The sequence below is a fragment of the Phascolarctos cinereus genome, unplaced genomic scaffold, assembly GCF_003287225.1.
Source record: "Phascolarctos cinereus isolate Bilbo 61053 unplaced genomic scaffold, phaCin_HiC Scaffold_4;HRSCAF=312, whole genome shotgun sequence".
Taxonomy (NCBI): domain Eukaryota; kingdom Metazoa; phylum Chordata; class Mammalia; order Diprotodontia; family Phascolarctidae; genus Phascolarctos; species Phascolarctos cinereus.
In genome coordinates this window covers 378,444,134-378,460,758 of record NW_027555847.1, presented here as the reverse complement: position 1 = coordinate 378,460,758, position 16,625 = coordinate 378,444,134, and the positions used below count along the sequence as shown (strand labels likewise).

The following is a 16,625-nucleotide window of genomic DNA, read 5'->3' as shown; positions in this document are numbered from 1 at the left end:
TGTAAGGAATAAGGATAGCAGCAGCATGCTGTAGAACTCATGGGATCACACTTGCAGAGTTAGGGAGAGATTAATAACAGGAGAGAATGTCATAACCTGTCCACTCAGTAAGCTCCCTCCCAGTAGTACACAGCATGGGCAGGCTGGGGGGCTGTCCTTTGCCCATCAGGCACTTCATGTACGGTAACCCTGCCCTCTAGTGGCAGCCTATACCTCCCCAGAAGTTGAGCAGTGAAGAAAAAACTCAACTTGCATCGGATGGGAGTAGCATCTTGACAGTATCCCAAATTACAGATTGCAGCATACTGTAAAATCTGAAATAGAAAGGATAACGGGGCAGACACTCACTGCAGATAATACAGAGAAAATGAGAAGGAAAGAAAATGAGTGGACAAAAGAGGTGGACAGGCTTCTCAATGCTCCCAATATTTCAGAAAGACTAAAGTTTCCTAAAAAAGAAGCTAAATGCCCTTTCACATTCCTTTAAGCCCATCTGCACATTTTTTTTTCAGTTGTTCCCTCACTTCTCCATCAACTTATATCAATTCTATATTATACTTCTAGGGCTACTTTGGCATCCTATTTCATGTCTGGTACTAAACACAAATTTTAAGCTCTGATATGGTTCAGATACATTAGAAGCTATACAACTACTGAAAAATTTCATCATCAAGGGAAAAATTTCATCATCAAGGAAAAAATATCAATCAGCAAGTGTTTTTTTCCTTTTGATACCTTTTGTTATAAAGGATGGCTCTCTGTGAGAGGGATGGGAAGATATATGTTGCGAAATGAAGGTAATCTAAAAACAATGTATCAAAACTTTAAAAAATGGGTTCATCAAATTATAGATCATTGTCATTTCAAATGTGGAATCACATTCTCTCTTCCTGCAATTCCCAGTTAGAGACTCCAACCAACTTTACAAAAGCAAAGAGAAGTGCCAACAAGGTACAAACTAAATGCAAATTCAATTTATTTACATAATTACATATAAACATCTATTCTTAATCCCCCTGCCCTGATCCTCCATTCAAATGTTTTCTGTAAATATAAAAATCACAGTGATGAAAAATGAATATTACACAATGGCCAAAATAAGTCAATGGTTTTACAATGCCATATTGCACATGGGAAAGAAAATGATTAACCTAAAGAACTTGTCTTCCTCCAAGTAATTAAACATCCACTGGAAGGAAAATGAATCATTATAACTATAAATAGAAAATTAAAAGATATAAGAAGCAGCATTTATTATTCCAAAATAGAGACAGTGCTTTCATTTAAAAGTTGCAAGAAGTCAGCAGACCTCGTAAAACCAAGGAAATTATAATTCTTAATATACTGCAAGTCACACAATGACCAATACTCAAATCCCAGAAGTTCCTAATATGATGAGAATTTTTTGAAGCAAAGGAACATTGGTATGTTGCTGCAGAATATGAACCCAACTTAGGGTGATCTGCAGGCAACTAGATGGTCCTGGGGGTGGGTCTGAGGTCTTATTTCTTATTTACCTTTCATAAATATATCTAGGGGGCAGGTAGGTGGTGCAGGGGATAGAGCACCAGCCCTGGAGTCAGGAGAACCTGATTTTAAACCTGGCCTCAGACACTTACTAGCTATGTGATCCTGGGCAAGTCCCTTAACCCCAATTGTCTCCAAATGTGTGTGTAGATGTGTACATACATACATATATACACACACACACAGAGTCTGAAACTTTCTACGTGTTAGCTAATTATTTGACATGGGAGTAGAAACATACATTAACCTCAGAACAGAATGCTGTCCCAAAACCAGGATAAAATTTAATAGACATATGTAAAATGCTACATTAAGGTTTCCTTAAAAACCTGAACAAAGTACAGGAAAATTTATCATTTTAGCAAATAATGTTTGTTGTTGTTGTTTTTAGGCAACTGGGGTTAAGTGACTTGCCTAGGGTCACAGAGTAAGTGTTAAATGTTTGGTCTGAGGCCTGATTTGAACTCAGGTTCTCCTGACTTCAGGGCCAGTGCTCTATCCACTGCGCCACCTAGCTGCCCCTAGCAAATAATGTTTTGAATAAAACTAACAATCTGGGTTTAAATTGAGCACAACTTTGCTATGAGCTAAAAGATGTTATTACTAAAAAAAAAACTCATATAATTTTAGGCTACAGTAATAGTAATGTTCAGATCACTGAAGAAAGACTTCTCTAGTCAAATATGTTCATGAGGGTCGATGGAAGAACTGGATGAATAAAAATTAAAAGAATTGATTTTGTTTGATATGGAAAATACTAAAGGAGACAAGACAGCTGCCTTACAATTATCTGAAGAGTGTTCATCTATAAGTAGATGTTTTTTTTCTGAGTTCTCTGAAGTCAACATACAGGCAAATTTAAGCTAAACCTTACAAAGAATTTTCTAACATAAGTTTCCAAACAACAAAATGACTGTATAATGAGGTAGTGAGTTCCCTGTTTATGGAAATATGAACGACTACCTGTGTAGGGTGCTATAGAAGAGATTTCTGCATCAGGTGAGAGATTGAATTAGGTGATGTCCAACATCCCTTCCAACTCTAAAAGGCTATGACTCTGTGACATTCTACTTTAGCAAACAGGGTCTTGCAGATAATTCCAGCATTAAAAATTCAATAGCCTATTCATCACCTCCAAAAAAAGTAAGGAAGTTGAAGGGAGAAAAGGTATTGTAGCTTGGATTTGATCAGTGTCATTTATTAACTCTGATAAAACACTCATTGAGAAAGAGGTTGAAACTTCGTTCAGATTAGTTTGTCTAGGATTGGGTTATTTTGTTCTTGAATCTCAGGTTTCCTTCCTTCCTTTCCCTTTTTTAGACTAGGTCTCCCTATGTCACCCAGACTGGATGTGCAGTGGTCACTCAGCCCAATCCCACTTCTGTTTGGCATGGAAGCTTTTACCTGCGCTATTCCAAACCTGGGGAGGATTGCCCCTACTTAGGCGGTCTGGTGGCCCTATCTCCCTGGGGCTTACAACGTTGGTGTTGAACTCTGTTTGGATACCCAATTAGCTTTAGCCTTACTGTAGCTGAGAACTCCAGAGCTCAAGTGATCCACCAGCCTCTGCCTCCCTGATAGCAGGGCTTACAGGTATGTACCACCATGCCGGCATGTTTTTCATATATATAATTAAGAGCTGGTTGTATGTTATGGAGAAAAAAATAAAATTAAGTTAGCAATCAAACAGTGACCATAAAAATGACAGACTACCTTCTGGAACTGAGTAGTAAGTGGGCACTTTTATAGGTAATGAAGACTTTGCAGTGGCTCCAAAGACTGTCATACTCTCAAAGCAAACCTGATTGTTCCTACTTTCTCCCCTTGGTCTTTTTACTAGGATGACACCTAGTCTCTGTAATAGACTAAATATAATCAACATGAAGGTGGACAAAGTTATAACTCCTCAGATAGCCTCATCCACCTATGTTAATCCAAGACTGAGGGTAGGGGGAAGTATTAAAAGCCTATGGAGCTCATGACCCTCCCTCCTTTTCATCTGAAAGTGATATTGCAGACGAACTGCTTTCTCCACACACGAATGTGACTAAAAGCCTATGAGCAAAGGTCCCTCCTACAACGGATGGCACCAAGCACTGTACCATGGCTTGTGGCTACACCACGTAAAAACTTGCCAATGTCTTGAGGTCCAACCTCCTGGGTTAACAGTCTCAAAAGCTTTACTCACGAAGTCAAAATGCTAATTCTTAGAGCACAGAATGTAATATTCCTGGCTCCTGTGTTTAGGTTCGGTTGGTTTACTTGTCACTATTCCCTTCCAGGAGGTTGCAGTTGTACGTAAGCATTTAGCATTGTTTCTTGAAGATTAGTTTTCTGGCCTCCATGTCACTCCATGGTAGCTTACCACACAACCTTGGCCTGGAATTCTCACTGCTACCCATTTATTCATTCCATGCAGGAAGCTAAACCTAACTGTAATCTTGACTTCACCTTGAATGTTAAACACTAAACACTAAAAATACAGGAGGTCTATTTAACAAACATCTCTGCTATTCAGATTACAATGTAAAATCAATGAGAAGACTCCTGGCATCAAGTCTACATTCAGTTTCACAATGAATTTTCATAAGGTGATCTCCCCACAAACCTCTTATTCCTTAGCAGATGCAACCAATAATATTCTTTATTTCTTAAAATTCTTTACAAACCAAGTTCATTATAAATATTATAAAGTTCTAAAAGTTAACAGATTGAACATAATTTTCTTTAAAGTATATACATTGCCATTTGATATTTTCATTTTCTATGGTGTTAAGAGTTAGCAACTGCAACCTTTTCCTCAAAGAAATAGTACAGAAATGCTAAAATCAGAGCAGCAAGGATGGTTTTTCAGTCAATCCCACTCAAGAAAATTTATTAAGTGCATCCCATGAGCAAAGCACTGTGCTTTACAGCAGTAAAGAAAACACTGCCAAAATGCCCAGGTTAAAAACTAAGAGTTTCGAAGATTTTGATTATGTACAATATGAGGAAGACAAAGAGAAATGGGCACTAGAGAAATAATAAAGCCAAAAGAGTGGGGCAAAAATCAGGACCCTGATGACATTTAGCCAGGAAAACTAGGAAAGGGTCAATCTGCTGAATAAGCACACATGGAAGGCTTTTTAAATTATGCTTTAGAGAATGTTTCTCTGGGGTAAATTTCTTCTACTTAATTAATGAATTTCAACATAAAAGTGCTTCTCCATAGCTGCTATATATAAGACTAAACACTCAAATGGTTATCTGAGCAGGGAGTACCATCAGTCCATTAGATCATTAAAAGCTCTCTATGACTGTGGAGAAAGCATGAAACAACATGTTCCTGGGCTACAGTTAAATACATAAAACATTAAGCAACTGAAACAGACAAAATGTATTTCAGGCAGGCAGTGCTATGATTATAGAAATTAATTTGCTAATTTCTAGAAGAAGGAATATGCAGTAATAATAAACTGAAAAACAGCAACAGAATGTGGTTTTACTATAGCCAGACTGTGGTCATAGATATTTAACAACTGAATGTACTTTGAGGGACAATAAGGTGCCCTATTTAGCAAATCCAGCGTTCAAGAATATCAGTCTTCCCAGACTAGTAAGCCTTAACTAAACTCTTTGGGATTCTCAATGGTCCTCTACCCTCTACTAGGGTTCAAATAAAGAGCTAAAGGAGGCAACAAAAAGACGTCCTCATTCTTTCCTCCCTTTGACCTCAGTTTTATGAATGAACAGAATCCTCAATGAGTGAATCATCTCATCAGCCACCTCACCTTCTCAGCAGCAGCCAGGACGTGGTGACCACTGTTGCAGACAATGACTGACTTCTAAAGCACATTTGACTTCCAGACATTTCACTTTTACTGTGAGCTGACTCAGGGATGTGGTATGTGGAAATAAAGGGCTTGCCAGGGAAAAACCCACACCAATCATCCTCAGATGTTCCCAATGGAACTAGTCCCTGGATTCTTGAAAGCTAGGCCAGCAGAACACAAACTCCTGCAGGTGCTAGACAGCCAGGAAGGATTCAAAATAAATACCCGGCAAAGTGTGCTGATGTGAGAATGGGCCCACAGAGCTCATCAAAAAAGTCTGGCTATCAGGAAATGATATTCTTGGCTCCAGTAACTAAAGACAACTATGTACAGAAGTATAGAGGAGTTTTGACCTGTGATGTAGGAGCAGGCATACTGATGGACTCATAACTAGTGAGAAGTAATAAAGGAAGCCAAAATAAATGTGGTTATTTAATAACATCTTGGCTTCTCTCATCTAAGGGAAAGAGCAAACTTTCCAAAGGATTTTAGAATCACAAAATAGACCTTACTTTTGGAAATACAAACAATTTCTAATTTTCAGACTAAATGTGACTATATTTTTGAGGAGATTCAAAGTGTACCTTTTTCACGTGACTATAACTGGTTGTAGTTCTAACATGAGAGCCTCAGTAGTTTTTTTGTTTTGCATTGTCTTCAGGGCAAGGAGAAAAATGAAAGAGAAAAAAAACTGTCCCATGATCTATGACCCTTACTGTGTCATGGCTTTGTATCAGGGTGGAACTTAATGATGTTCCTCATTTTCACAGGAATAAAAACTAAATAGTCCTTGGTGCTTTAACATAATGTTACTGTAACAGCTAAGAAAACACATGCACACAAACATACACACATACAACTCTCGCATCCAAAGTACCTGGTAGAAATAACCAGTGCCCACATCCCTTCCAACCATCCTCCTCATTAGTTGTACTTGGTTCTACAGCGGACCTAGACAGTCAAAATTACTTGTGCAATAATAACATCAAATGTAAACAGAAATCATCACAGGGTTTTCCATGGAGCTCAGTGCTGCTATCGAATAACATCCAAATAATGCACTTCTGGGTACAGAGAGTTAATAAGAAGAGCCAGAAAACTTTTCCCATCCTGAAGACAATGGCCAGGATGCTTTATAAACTGGGATGCTTGGGAGATCTGTTCCTGATACTCTACATACTGCTTGCTTGAAGACATGGATTCAAGAGTATTTAGTGCCTAAAAAACAAGGAAGATGACATTGAACTGTACATAGGCATCTGACAGCACATACCTATTTGAAAATGCAATTTAAGTATCAATCCCAGGGAAAATGCACAAAAGTAGAAAAAAGCATCTTTATATGCCTCTCTCTGTGTATACTTACATATATGCTATAGAGGAGGCCCCAACAAACAACATTTAGAAGCAAAACTACTGTCCCTGATTTCTGAGGTCTTCAATAACCTGACTCCACACCACCTTTCCAACCTTATTTCCTAATTCCAGCACTAGCTTCCTCAAATACCAGCTTCATTCTGAAATTCATTCTTCTGCCCACTCTTTTCTCCCTACTTGGAAAGCCCTCCTCCCCATTCTCACACAAAACCAATCCAATCCATTCTGCAGAGCCATCTCAAGTCCTCTCCCCTCTAGGCCCATCCCATCCTACACTGCTCTTTCCCTTGCTGAACTCCTCTTTCAATTAAGAGTCAAGACCACATAGTCTCATTCTATTAAAACACTCTTAGAACTTAAGGCCTAAGTCATCCTGTCATTTAAAATTTTGTGCATGAACCAAGCTTCAAAAGCCATTTGCTAAGTGCTAAAAGAAGCCTGACTTAAAGACTCTTAAGTCAGAACACCCCTTCTTTATGCACATCACATTCCCTCTTTTCTTTGGAGGATATGAGTCAAAAAGTTGAAAGGGGTCTGCTATGCTTCTCTCCTAGGAGAGCAAAGAGAAAAGAAGACATTCAGATCAATGAGAGAAGAAGAAGCAGTGTTTGACTCCAGAGGGAAGGGGAAGATGCCCTGGCTTTCTACCCTTCTTGAGCGGATGTTCCTACTGTGCATCAATAAGGGAGTTACAGATCAGGAAAACAGCACTAACAGGGACAGCTGGATAACAACAACAATATAGATAGATGTATCTATCTATAAACATATAGTTATAGATATATGGTTTTATCTGAGCAGAAGAAAGATCTGATAAGGGTAGGAGGTGAGCTGGCAGGTTAAACATAAATTACCAAGAGCTTCATATCATTTGAAGTCAGGTAGCTGCAGACAAACTAATGGAGAGTTCTTTTGCATCAAATTAAGATTAAGAGTAGCATAAATTGTTATAATAACTGTTGAGAATTAAAAAGCAAAGACACATCCATGTGTCTTTGAAATTTTACAGTTAGGAATTAGAAGTGACCTCAGAGTCATAGTCAAACCCCTGGTTTAATCTTAGAATTTTATTTTTATTCTGAATTTAACAAACACAAAAACATTTCCATATACAAAATAGAACAGAAAAAGAGGATTATATGTGAAAATGCAAATCTCTCATGTATAGCTTTGCACTCGAGACACACACATACACACACACACACACACAGACACACAAATTCAACATATTACTTTCAAAGCTATCCTACCTCACTTTGTTTCCTTTTGACCTTGCTTTAGCTTCTTCCCATTAACTGTTAAAAATGCTTCAATTACCCTTCTTTTCTTTTTTGCCAATCCTATCACTAGCTCCCTCTTCTTGTTGTGTAATTACTTTCTGATTCTGCTTACTTCACTTTGCATCACTTCACTTAAGCCTTCCCATGCTTGTCTGAATTCTTCATTTTCTTAGCTTCTTAGATGCAGTGAGTGAGATGCATTCACGCACCACAACTTGGTCAGCCATTCCTCAATAGGTGGGCAGTGGCCACCTTGTTTCTAATTCTTTGCTACTACAAAAGACATTCACTGCTAAACTTTTTCGAATGACATTTATTGTTTCCACTGCTTTACAATCTGGCTTCCCTCCCCAGAATTCCACCGCTAATACTACCTCCAAGGGTCACCCTTGACTTCTCAGTTGCAAAATTCAATGGCTTTTTCTTCATCCTAATTTTCTTTTACTTTTCTGTAGTGTTTGACACAATCATCTATTCAATGCCTTTTTTATTCTCTCCCCACTTTGACTTCTATGACACTGCTCTGCCCAGGTGATCTACCTACCATTCTATTAGAAGATCCTCCTAACTAGTTTACCTGACCCCAATCCCTTCTTCACACAGTTGCCAAATTAATCTTCCTGATCTATATGTCTGGCTGTGTCACTCCCTTGGTCAAAAACCTTCAGTAGCTCCCTATTAGATAGAAAGAGGCTATTACATACCTGCTGAGCTTTGGGAGAGAAATGTAATTCAGAACCAGACTTCAAACGAATCTGATCTTCCGCAGGAACTTGAACTGAAAGGAAGGCAGCCATGCTTCTTGCAACCACACGGAACCTTGGAAAATGCAAAGGCAATAGGAGGAACCAATTATAATTTACACAGACATTACAAATCCAGTCCAGGAATTTCCACCAAAATTCAACTGTGGTCAAGAGTAGCTCCATTTTTTGTTAATGTGTTCAATAAATCATAGTAATCCCAAGCAAAAAAAAAAAAAATATATATATATATATATTACTCATGCCATATAGAGCTTTAGTTATTTTAATCCTTCATCCATAACATCATATATAGCACATCAAATTCAGATACAAGAATAAAAGTACATCCCCTCAACCAAGGGAAAAATTTGATACCAAGGAACATACTAGACCTCAGGGATTTATGAAATTAATTTGTAGCTCTTGAAGATTAAAACAAAAACAAAGCCAAACCATATATTTTTTTTAAATTAAGTATGATTAAGTTAAGGCAGCTAGTAAAAGTGATATACTGTTATACCTCAGGCTACTCAAAGATTAATTTACAGATTTGCTATTGATCATCTATGGTTTGTCCTTTGTTCTCGAAAAGGACTATGACATCTAGAAGATGCTGACATGACTTGTGACTGAACTGGATTTGAGTGAGGGAGGGCTGTGCAAAGTCACCAGCCTCACTTTCTCTTCCAGAGCCATCTGGGTCCAGTGGCCAGATATAGCTCAGGACAACTGGTGAAGGCTCAGGTTGCAGTGGGACACCTTGGCCTTGCAGAGGTTCCCCAAATAGGCAATACTATCTCTGGAGGGCACTGGAACCATTAAGAGGGCAGTAGTAGCCTTAAGTGCAACTGGGGGTTGTTGAATAAAAATAAAGGGGCAGTAGAAGCATAAGGGAAAAAATACACCCAAAGAGATCAAACAAATGGGAAAAGGACCCATATGTACAAAAATATTCATAGCAGCTCTTTTTGTGGTGGCAAAGAATTAGAAATTGAGAGGATGCCTATCAATTGGGGAATGGCTGAGCAAGTTGTGGTATATGAATATAATGGAATACTAGTGTGCTATAAGAAATGATGAACAGGCTGACTTCAGAAAAACCTGGAAAGACTTATATGGTCTGATGCTGAGTGAAGTGAGCAGAACCAAGAGGACTTTGTACATAATAACAATCACGTTATGCAATGACTAAGATTGTTAAACTGAACCCTTCTCAGCTTTACGAGGATCTAAGACATCTCCAGAGGCCTTGGGATGGAAAATGCTGTCCCCATCCAAAGAAAGAACTATGGAAGTTGAATCGCTATCACTTATCTTTACCTTCTGTTGAGTTTTGTTTCCTCTTTCTGGTGGTTCCTCTTGTTGGTTTTAATTTTTACTTACAACTTTACTAATGTGAAAATATGTTTAATGGGTATTGTACGCTGTCTTGGGGAGGGTGGGGAGGAGGAAGGGGGAGAAAAATTTTCAACTCAAAAGCATATGGAAGTGATTGTTGATAAACCAAATAAATTAATAAAATAAAAAAAATGCTTGAAACACCCCCCCCAAAAAAAAGTGAGTCAAGAGAAAGGACAGCTAGGTGGCGCAGTGGATAGAGCACCAGCCCTGAAGTCAGGAGGACCTGAGTTCAAATCCAGCCTCAGACCAAACACTTGACACTTACTAGCTGTGTGATCCTGCTGGGCAAGTCACTTAACCCCAACTGCCTAAAAATAAAAATAAAAAAATAAAGAATAAAAAATAAAAAGAAGTGAGTCAATGGATGGCCCCTTTAATCAAAAACAAAAAATTATCAAACTGGGAGGGGAAGACCCTCAGGGTTGCTGGTCAAAAGAGAAATAATTACTACTTATATTTACTGTGAGCCAGGAGGGCCCAAAAAAGTAACCATTGAGTGGTGCTTGGACAGGGACCTATTGTTTTCCAATCAATAAGAGCCAGAGTTACATCAAATATTGGATAACATGAAAACAAACTTTTAAGAGAAATTAACTTGCAGAATCCCACTGAATTCTACAATATGCTAAGAAACATTGTTAAAATATACACTTGTTGGATTTGGAATGGCTGTATTTCACTAGGTCTGGCTCTTCCACAGGAATGCTGCTATTTCAAAGGTATAAAAAATATCTTCAGTATTGATTAGGACTAGAAGAATGTAACAGGAGATAACTAAGCATGAAGAGATAATCTAGAAGTCTAACCAAGCCAAGACACATATTCTTTCATACAAGATTCACATTCAAATCTTTGGGGGTTTTTTGTTTTTTTATTTTTTAAGACTACTCAGATTCCTTTCTCACCAGTTACCCTTCTTACTAACAGGCTTTAACACTATCTTTGATGATTAAATTTTGAATTCAACTGTCTGTTTTGTCCTTGTGCTCGCTGATTTTATGTATCTTAATACATAAAGCAAATAAAGTCATGGCTTTATATGAGATTATAAAGATATACACACTTTTTTTTAACTGTCATTCTGGAAAACCTAAGTTTTTAAGCTTAAAATATCTGCAAAGGTACCAAAAGGACCAAATAGAATGATAGGATTTAGAACTGAAAGAGACTTTGGGGGCATCTAGTGCAAACTCCCCGTTTTACAGAAAAGAAAGTTGAGTCCATAAAAGGTGGAAGTCATTTGCCAAGATCACATAGCTTGTAAACAGAAGAGTATGTCCTCTGACTAAATCTATCACACTTTCTACTATAGTATATTGTCACCATAGACTTCTGAAACCTACTATATGAGTAGAAATATAGGCTACGCTTTCCCCCAAAATACGGTTTATGTAAAATCTGAATATGGCCTAGACATCAAAACATCAACAACAAACTATCACTGAAGCAGGTCAAAACTCCTCTATACCTTGCTAGTTTTCTTAAATTGCTGTGGCTAAAAAAATTCATCACTTGGTGGCCATCCTTCTGCTTAGAAGCTCCACTCAAGTAACATAGGTTGGTCCAAAAGAATGTAAGCTCCTTGAGATTTAAGGATTACTTCACTTCTGTCTTTGTATGCTCAGTATCGAGTATGGAACCTGGCAGAGATTAGGTGTTAATGAGTGAATGGTCCTTAATAGCAGGCATACAGTCCATCACTGGGCCCATGCTCAGGCTTCTTCAGGCTCAGGGCAACAAGCCAGAGCTTCCAAAACATAGCTCAGTGTCCTCTCCATATGACAGTGAGACACTGGAGAAAGACTCCAATGGAGGTAGTTTGGTCTATAATTGGTGGGGGTCTTTACTTCACACCTTTGTATTTTTTTTTCATCACAGACTTCATTTAGTTTTAAACCAATGGGGTGAATCAACAGTTTTTTCATCAGCATCCATACCAGTTCTAGAATTAGGAATTCACAAAGAGGAGTATTTCCTTCCAATTCTTACCTGTTGGACAACGGAGACTTCCTGCCTAATCCAATGGCACCCAGTATCCCTGAGCTCAGTCTCTCCTCTGCTGCCTGGCTCTGTCTATTCTGGATCCCAAGAAGAGTCCGGATGACGGATCCAATCAGCACACTGTCATCCTGCTCAGCCTGGATCAGGGACAACTGCAGTGCTTGGTGCCACCACAAAAAGAGCTTTGCCTCATCTCGCACAGAGCTTGGAGTGGGTACATAGGGAAAGAAAAGGAAAAATAAGGAGCAGATGTGCAACCTGCCCTGCTATTCTCTTCAAGATTTAGGTTTACATTTGGTTTTCAAGTTCATGATATATGCTATAAACCATAAAGTAAGCTGAAAGCTCAAATAAAAATATTACTTTTATAAAAGAAACCTAAAAGGAAATATGCTTAAGATCATCAACTTGTAGTAGAAACAAAACAGGCTTGGCAGTCTGGGAGCTAGTCCCTACATTCTCAGAACTAGCTGTATAACCTCAGGCAAATCACTTGATTTGTTTAAGCCTGTCTCAGTTTCCTCATCTGTAAAATGAAATGGACAGGAAAAGAGGAAGAGTTTGTATTACATGACCTCTAAGGTCCTTTCCAGTGCCAATGTTCCATCATTCCATGGGTTTCCAGTAATTTGCTTTACTATTTGCAACCAGAGTTTACAGTAAAAAATGTTTTACTTTTAATGGGAGGTTTCATATTTTAATGCTCCATAGCTACCTTTGTAATCACTTAGCAAAGTCTTCTAAGGCACAGGTGTCAAACACAAGGCCTGGCACTGAAACCAAATTAAAATGTAATGGGACAATATTTAACAAAATAAATAAAAATACAATAGAATATTTGTAATGTTAACACATGATTTCTAAATCAATATACAGCCCACAGGGATCCTTCTGTAGGGTTTAGTGGTCCCATTTCTATTTGAGCTTGAAACCAGTGTTCTAAGCTATTTCCAAAGACATTGAGTCATCCCAGCTATACATTCAATTCATCCATTTAATCAAAAGCACATTGAGAAAACTCTGGCTTAGGACTGTCCTTATTTATTTTATATACCATTTGTTTCTTTGTGTTTATGCTTAATTAAAGCTTAAATGCTCACATTAAAAAAAAACATTAAGTTAACCAAGCAACATGTTTAATATGGCATCCAGAACACCAACAACATACCTGGGATATACTTGTTCCAGCCACTTTCCTAACATTAGCAACATTTTCATTTCATTTCTTAGTGTTTGCTCACTATTTAAACACTGAAGCATATAGACGTACAGCGTCAAATAACTTCCAAGGGACAGGCACTCCTGAATAAAGTCTTCTATGGTGAGTTCAGGAACTTGAAGGGATACCAGGATAGGGCCCCATCCCAAATGATAGTTGAGGGAGTCTAATAACAGAACAGGAAGCAGAGAAACTAAGTAAACAGATCAGAACCAAACATAATAACTCAATTATTCTAATAAAGCCTTTCATTTTAAACTTCATAATGTGAAATTATTTCTTATATTAGTCTTAAAGAAAATCAGTACACCAACTCTTACGTAAGAAACATTCAGGAACCAAACACTTGACTGAGATGAGATGCAGTATAATGTAGAGGAAATCTGACCTAAGGTAAGATTAGAAGTTTCTAATTTGTAGGCCATCATCTTTCATCTTGCTCAAAAAAACATCTAAGTTACCTAATGAAGCAGACTGCCATGCCAGATACTATATAAACAGAATATGTGAACCTCTTTCCTGACCCTAGAAATTGCAGTCTTGGGAGACAAGAGGAGGGGGGAAATATATATATATGTGTGTGTGTGTGTGTGTGTGTGTGTGTGTGTGTGTGTGTGTGTGTGTGTGTGTGTGGTGTGTATTTTTAGACAATTGGGGTTAAGTGACTTGTCCAGGGTCACATAGCTAGTAAGTGTCTAGTGTTTGGTCTGAGCCTGATTTGAACTCAGGTCCTCCTGACTTCAGGGTTGGTGTTCTATCCACTGCACCACCTAGCTGCCCCTGGAAATACATATATTTTTAAGAATACCATATTAAGGGATTAGGAAAGCTAATGGGCAGGGGAGGGAAATAAGACTATTCATTTCTCAGTGTATTATTATCATGTTCAGATAGTAATCTGTTAAAAATGTTTCACAAAATCATTAAAAGGTAGCTATTGGTTTGAAATCAGAAATTTAAACAATTAAACATTGCCTTTTTTCTCTGGTAATAAGATTCCAGTAAATTTTCTGAGTCATGGGATGCTAGGGTTATAGGAACTGGGGCTAGAAGAGTCCTGAGAGGTTATCTAATACAAACTCTTTATTTTTACAATGAGGAAAATGAGATAAGTGATATACTTCAGGTCACACAAGCTGTAAGTAGCAAAGTGAAGATAAAGTTAGAAATATAATAAGAATTACAACCTTAGAGTAGTCTATGTACACATTATGTCATGAACTTGCAAAATTATCATTCTGATCTCAAGAGTGCTACCCACTTGCCATGACTCTCAAACTTGCAAGTCTCTTGATACTGAAATGGACAATATCAAGGGAGACATCTTTGCAGACATGCAGACATGCACTTATTAGGGTAGTTTTGGAGACATACAAAGCCCACTTCTACCTGTTAGTTGATATTGTGTGTGTGTGTGTGTGTGTGTGTGTGTGTGTGTATACATATTCTATTCACAAGGTATACATCTTAAAAAAAGAGAAACTTACATAATAACTTTATTATATATTTAAAAGGACTAGAAAGTTGTATATAATAGATTTGCAGTTTCATGTGCAATCATCTTTTTTTATACTACGTTATGGAAATGCTTGTTTTATTCCATAAATTAAAAATAAATGAAACATAAAAAATAAAATTTTAAAAAAAAACTTACTTTAAAAGCTATCTTAAAAATATTGAGAAAAGTGCACCAGTTAAACAATATTCTTAATCTGAGAGTTGGTGATGATTCTATGTTATTATTAGTTATGTTACAAGGGTAACTTTTCAATCAGATGACAGAAAAGAAAGCCATACCTAAAACTGAAGAACTGGGGAGAAAAAAAGGAACCTCAGAGGTCATCCAATCAATCACCAAGGATTTATTAAACACCTACCATAAGCACTGTCCTAACTCCAGACCAACTCTTTAATGTTATACATAAAGAAATGGAAGCCCAATAGTTAAATGTCTCGCCTGAGATCATATAGTGAGTGGGAGAGCTGAGAGTAGAACTCACACCTCCTAACTGCAGTGTTGTTTCAACAATGCATAACTGAAAACTTAACAACTGAAACTGGACAGTAAAGCAAGCAGCATAAAAAAATGTCAAGAACGAACACTAGGATTCAATCATGGTTTAGTATGACTACATAGTTAAGTTTTCCATAATAAATGAAGGATTTGAAGTAATGATGACTGGGATAATAAAATTCTGTACCACCAATGTAATATTAATCAAAGATATAATCAAGGAGCATAAATGACATGAGTACCATTTATTTAATAAAAAAATACTAAGGCAGCTAGGTGGCACAGTGGATAGAGCACCAGTCCTGGAGTCAGAAGGACGTGAGTTCAAATCTGACCTCAAACACTAACTGTGTGACCCTGGGCAATTGCCTTTAAAAAAAAATACCCCCTTCCCCATCCCAAGAAAGGGAGCTATATTCACAGACACACAAGAATTCAGAATGACACCTCCCTGATTCATATTGTTCTTTTTCACCTCCTACATCCCAATATATCATCCTTTGTAACTGAAGTTTTCCCAGAAAAGATAAAACTAACTATGATGCAAGATGATGCTCACTCACCATCCTGGAAGTACGCAGTGATACAGGCCTCTGTAATTTCAGCCATGTGTCGGACAGAAGCCAAGCTTTGGCATGCTGCTGTCAAAAGGGGCAGCACCACTAGCCCATGTACTTTCTGGTCAATCCAGTTCCGGACACTGCCCCGAAGGAACTCGGCCATTGGGACACTAGCATTATTCATCATTGTTAAAACTTCAACAAAGAGTCTGCTGAGGGCCATATGACGAGTCTGGTTATCCATATCTTAAGGGAATAAAATATATACACATCCACTAATACACACAGGTAACCCATCACTGGTCCTCCAATGTTATTAAAATTCATCTCATGAAGGAAAGAACAGCAACATTTAAATTCTTAGCTACAGTCTGTGCAGACTTCAGAGTTTAGTAATTTCCAAAAGAACCAAAACATAGCCATCCCACAGTTCTAGCCAGTTAATAAGTGTTGGCCTCCTGCATGAAAATGGTACCAAGGGGAAGTTAATGCTTTCAAAACATCTAGGAGCCACAGTATATGAAAGCAGCAATATGCTAAGTGCTAATAAAAAAGCTACTTTTGGAATGTTTAGCTAGATGTATTCAGCAAGACTGACGTATTTCCTTTTCATTTCTTAGACATTCAAATACAAAAATAAACAAACAAAATTTCAAAGGTTAATGGTAGTCTGAGAAGCAGAGAATTG

The 16,625-nt window shown here is 37.8% G+C and overlaps 1 protein-coding gene across 2 annotated transcripts in view; it reads right to left on the bottom strand.

The window, feature by feature from the left end:
• Positions 1-952: 952 nt before the first annotated feature.
• Positions 953-16,625, bottom strand: part of EPG5 (ectopic P-granules 5 autophagy tethering factor) — a 134,805-nt gene continuing 119,132 nt past the window's right edge. Inside the window, exons 40-44 of one of the 2 annotated variants that reach the window (XM_020985757.2) lie at positions 15,941-16,183; positions 13,313-13,529; positions 12,133-12,348; positions 8,701-8,815; positions 953-6,557 (exon numbers count right to left, since the gene is read on the bottom strand). In XM_020985757.2, coding sequence (XP_020841416.1) covers positions 6,375-6,557; positions 8,701-8,815; positions 12,133-12,348; positions 13,313-13,529; positions 15,941-16,183 — 974 coding nt within the window. In that variant the 3' untranslated portion in view covers positions 953-6,374. The remainder of the gene's footprint in view (positions 6,558-8,700; positions 8,816-12,132; positions 12,349-13,312; positions 13,530-15,940; positions 16,184-16,625) is intronic. The other variant, XM_078153275.1, reaches the window with a different exon arrangement.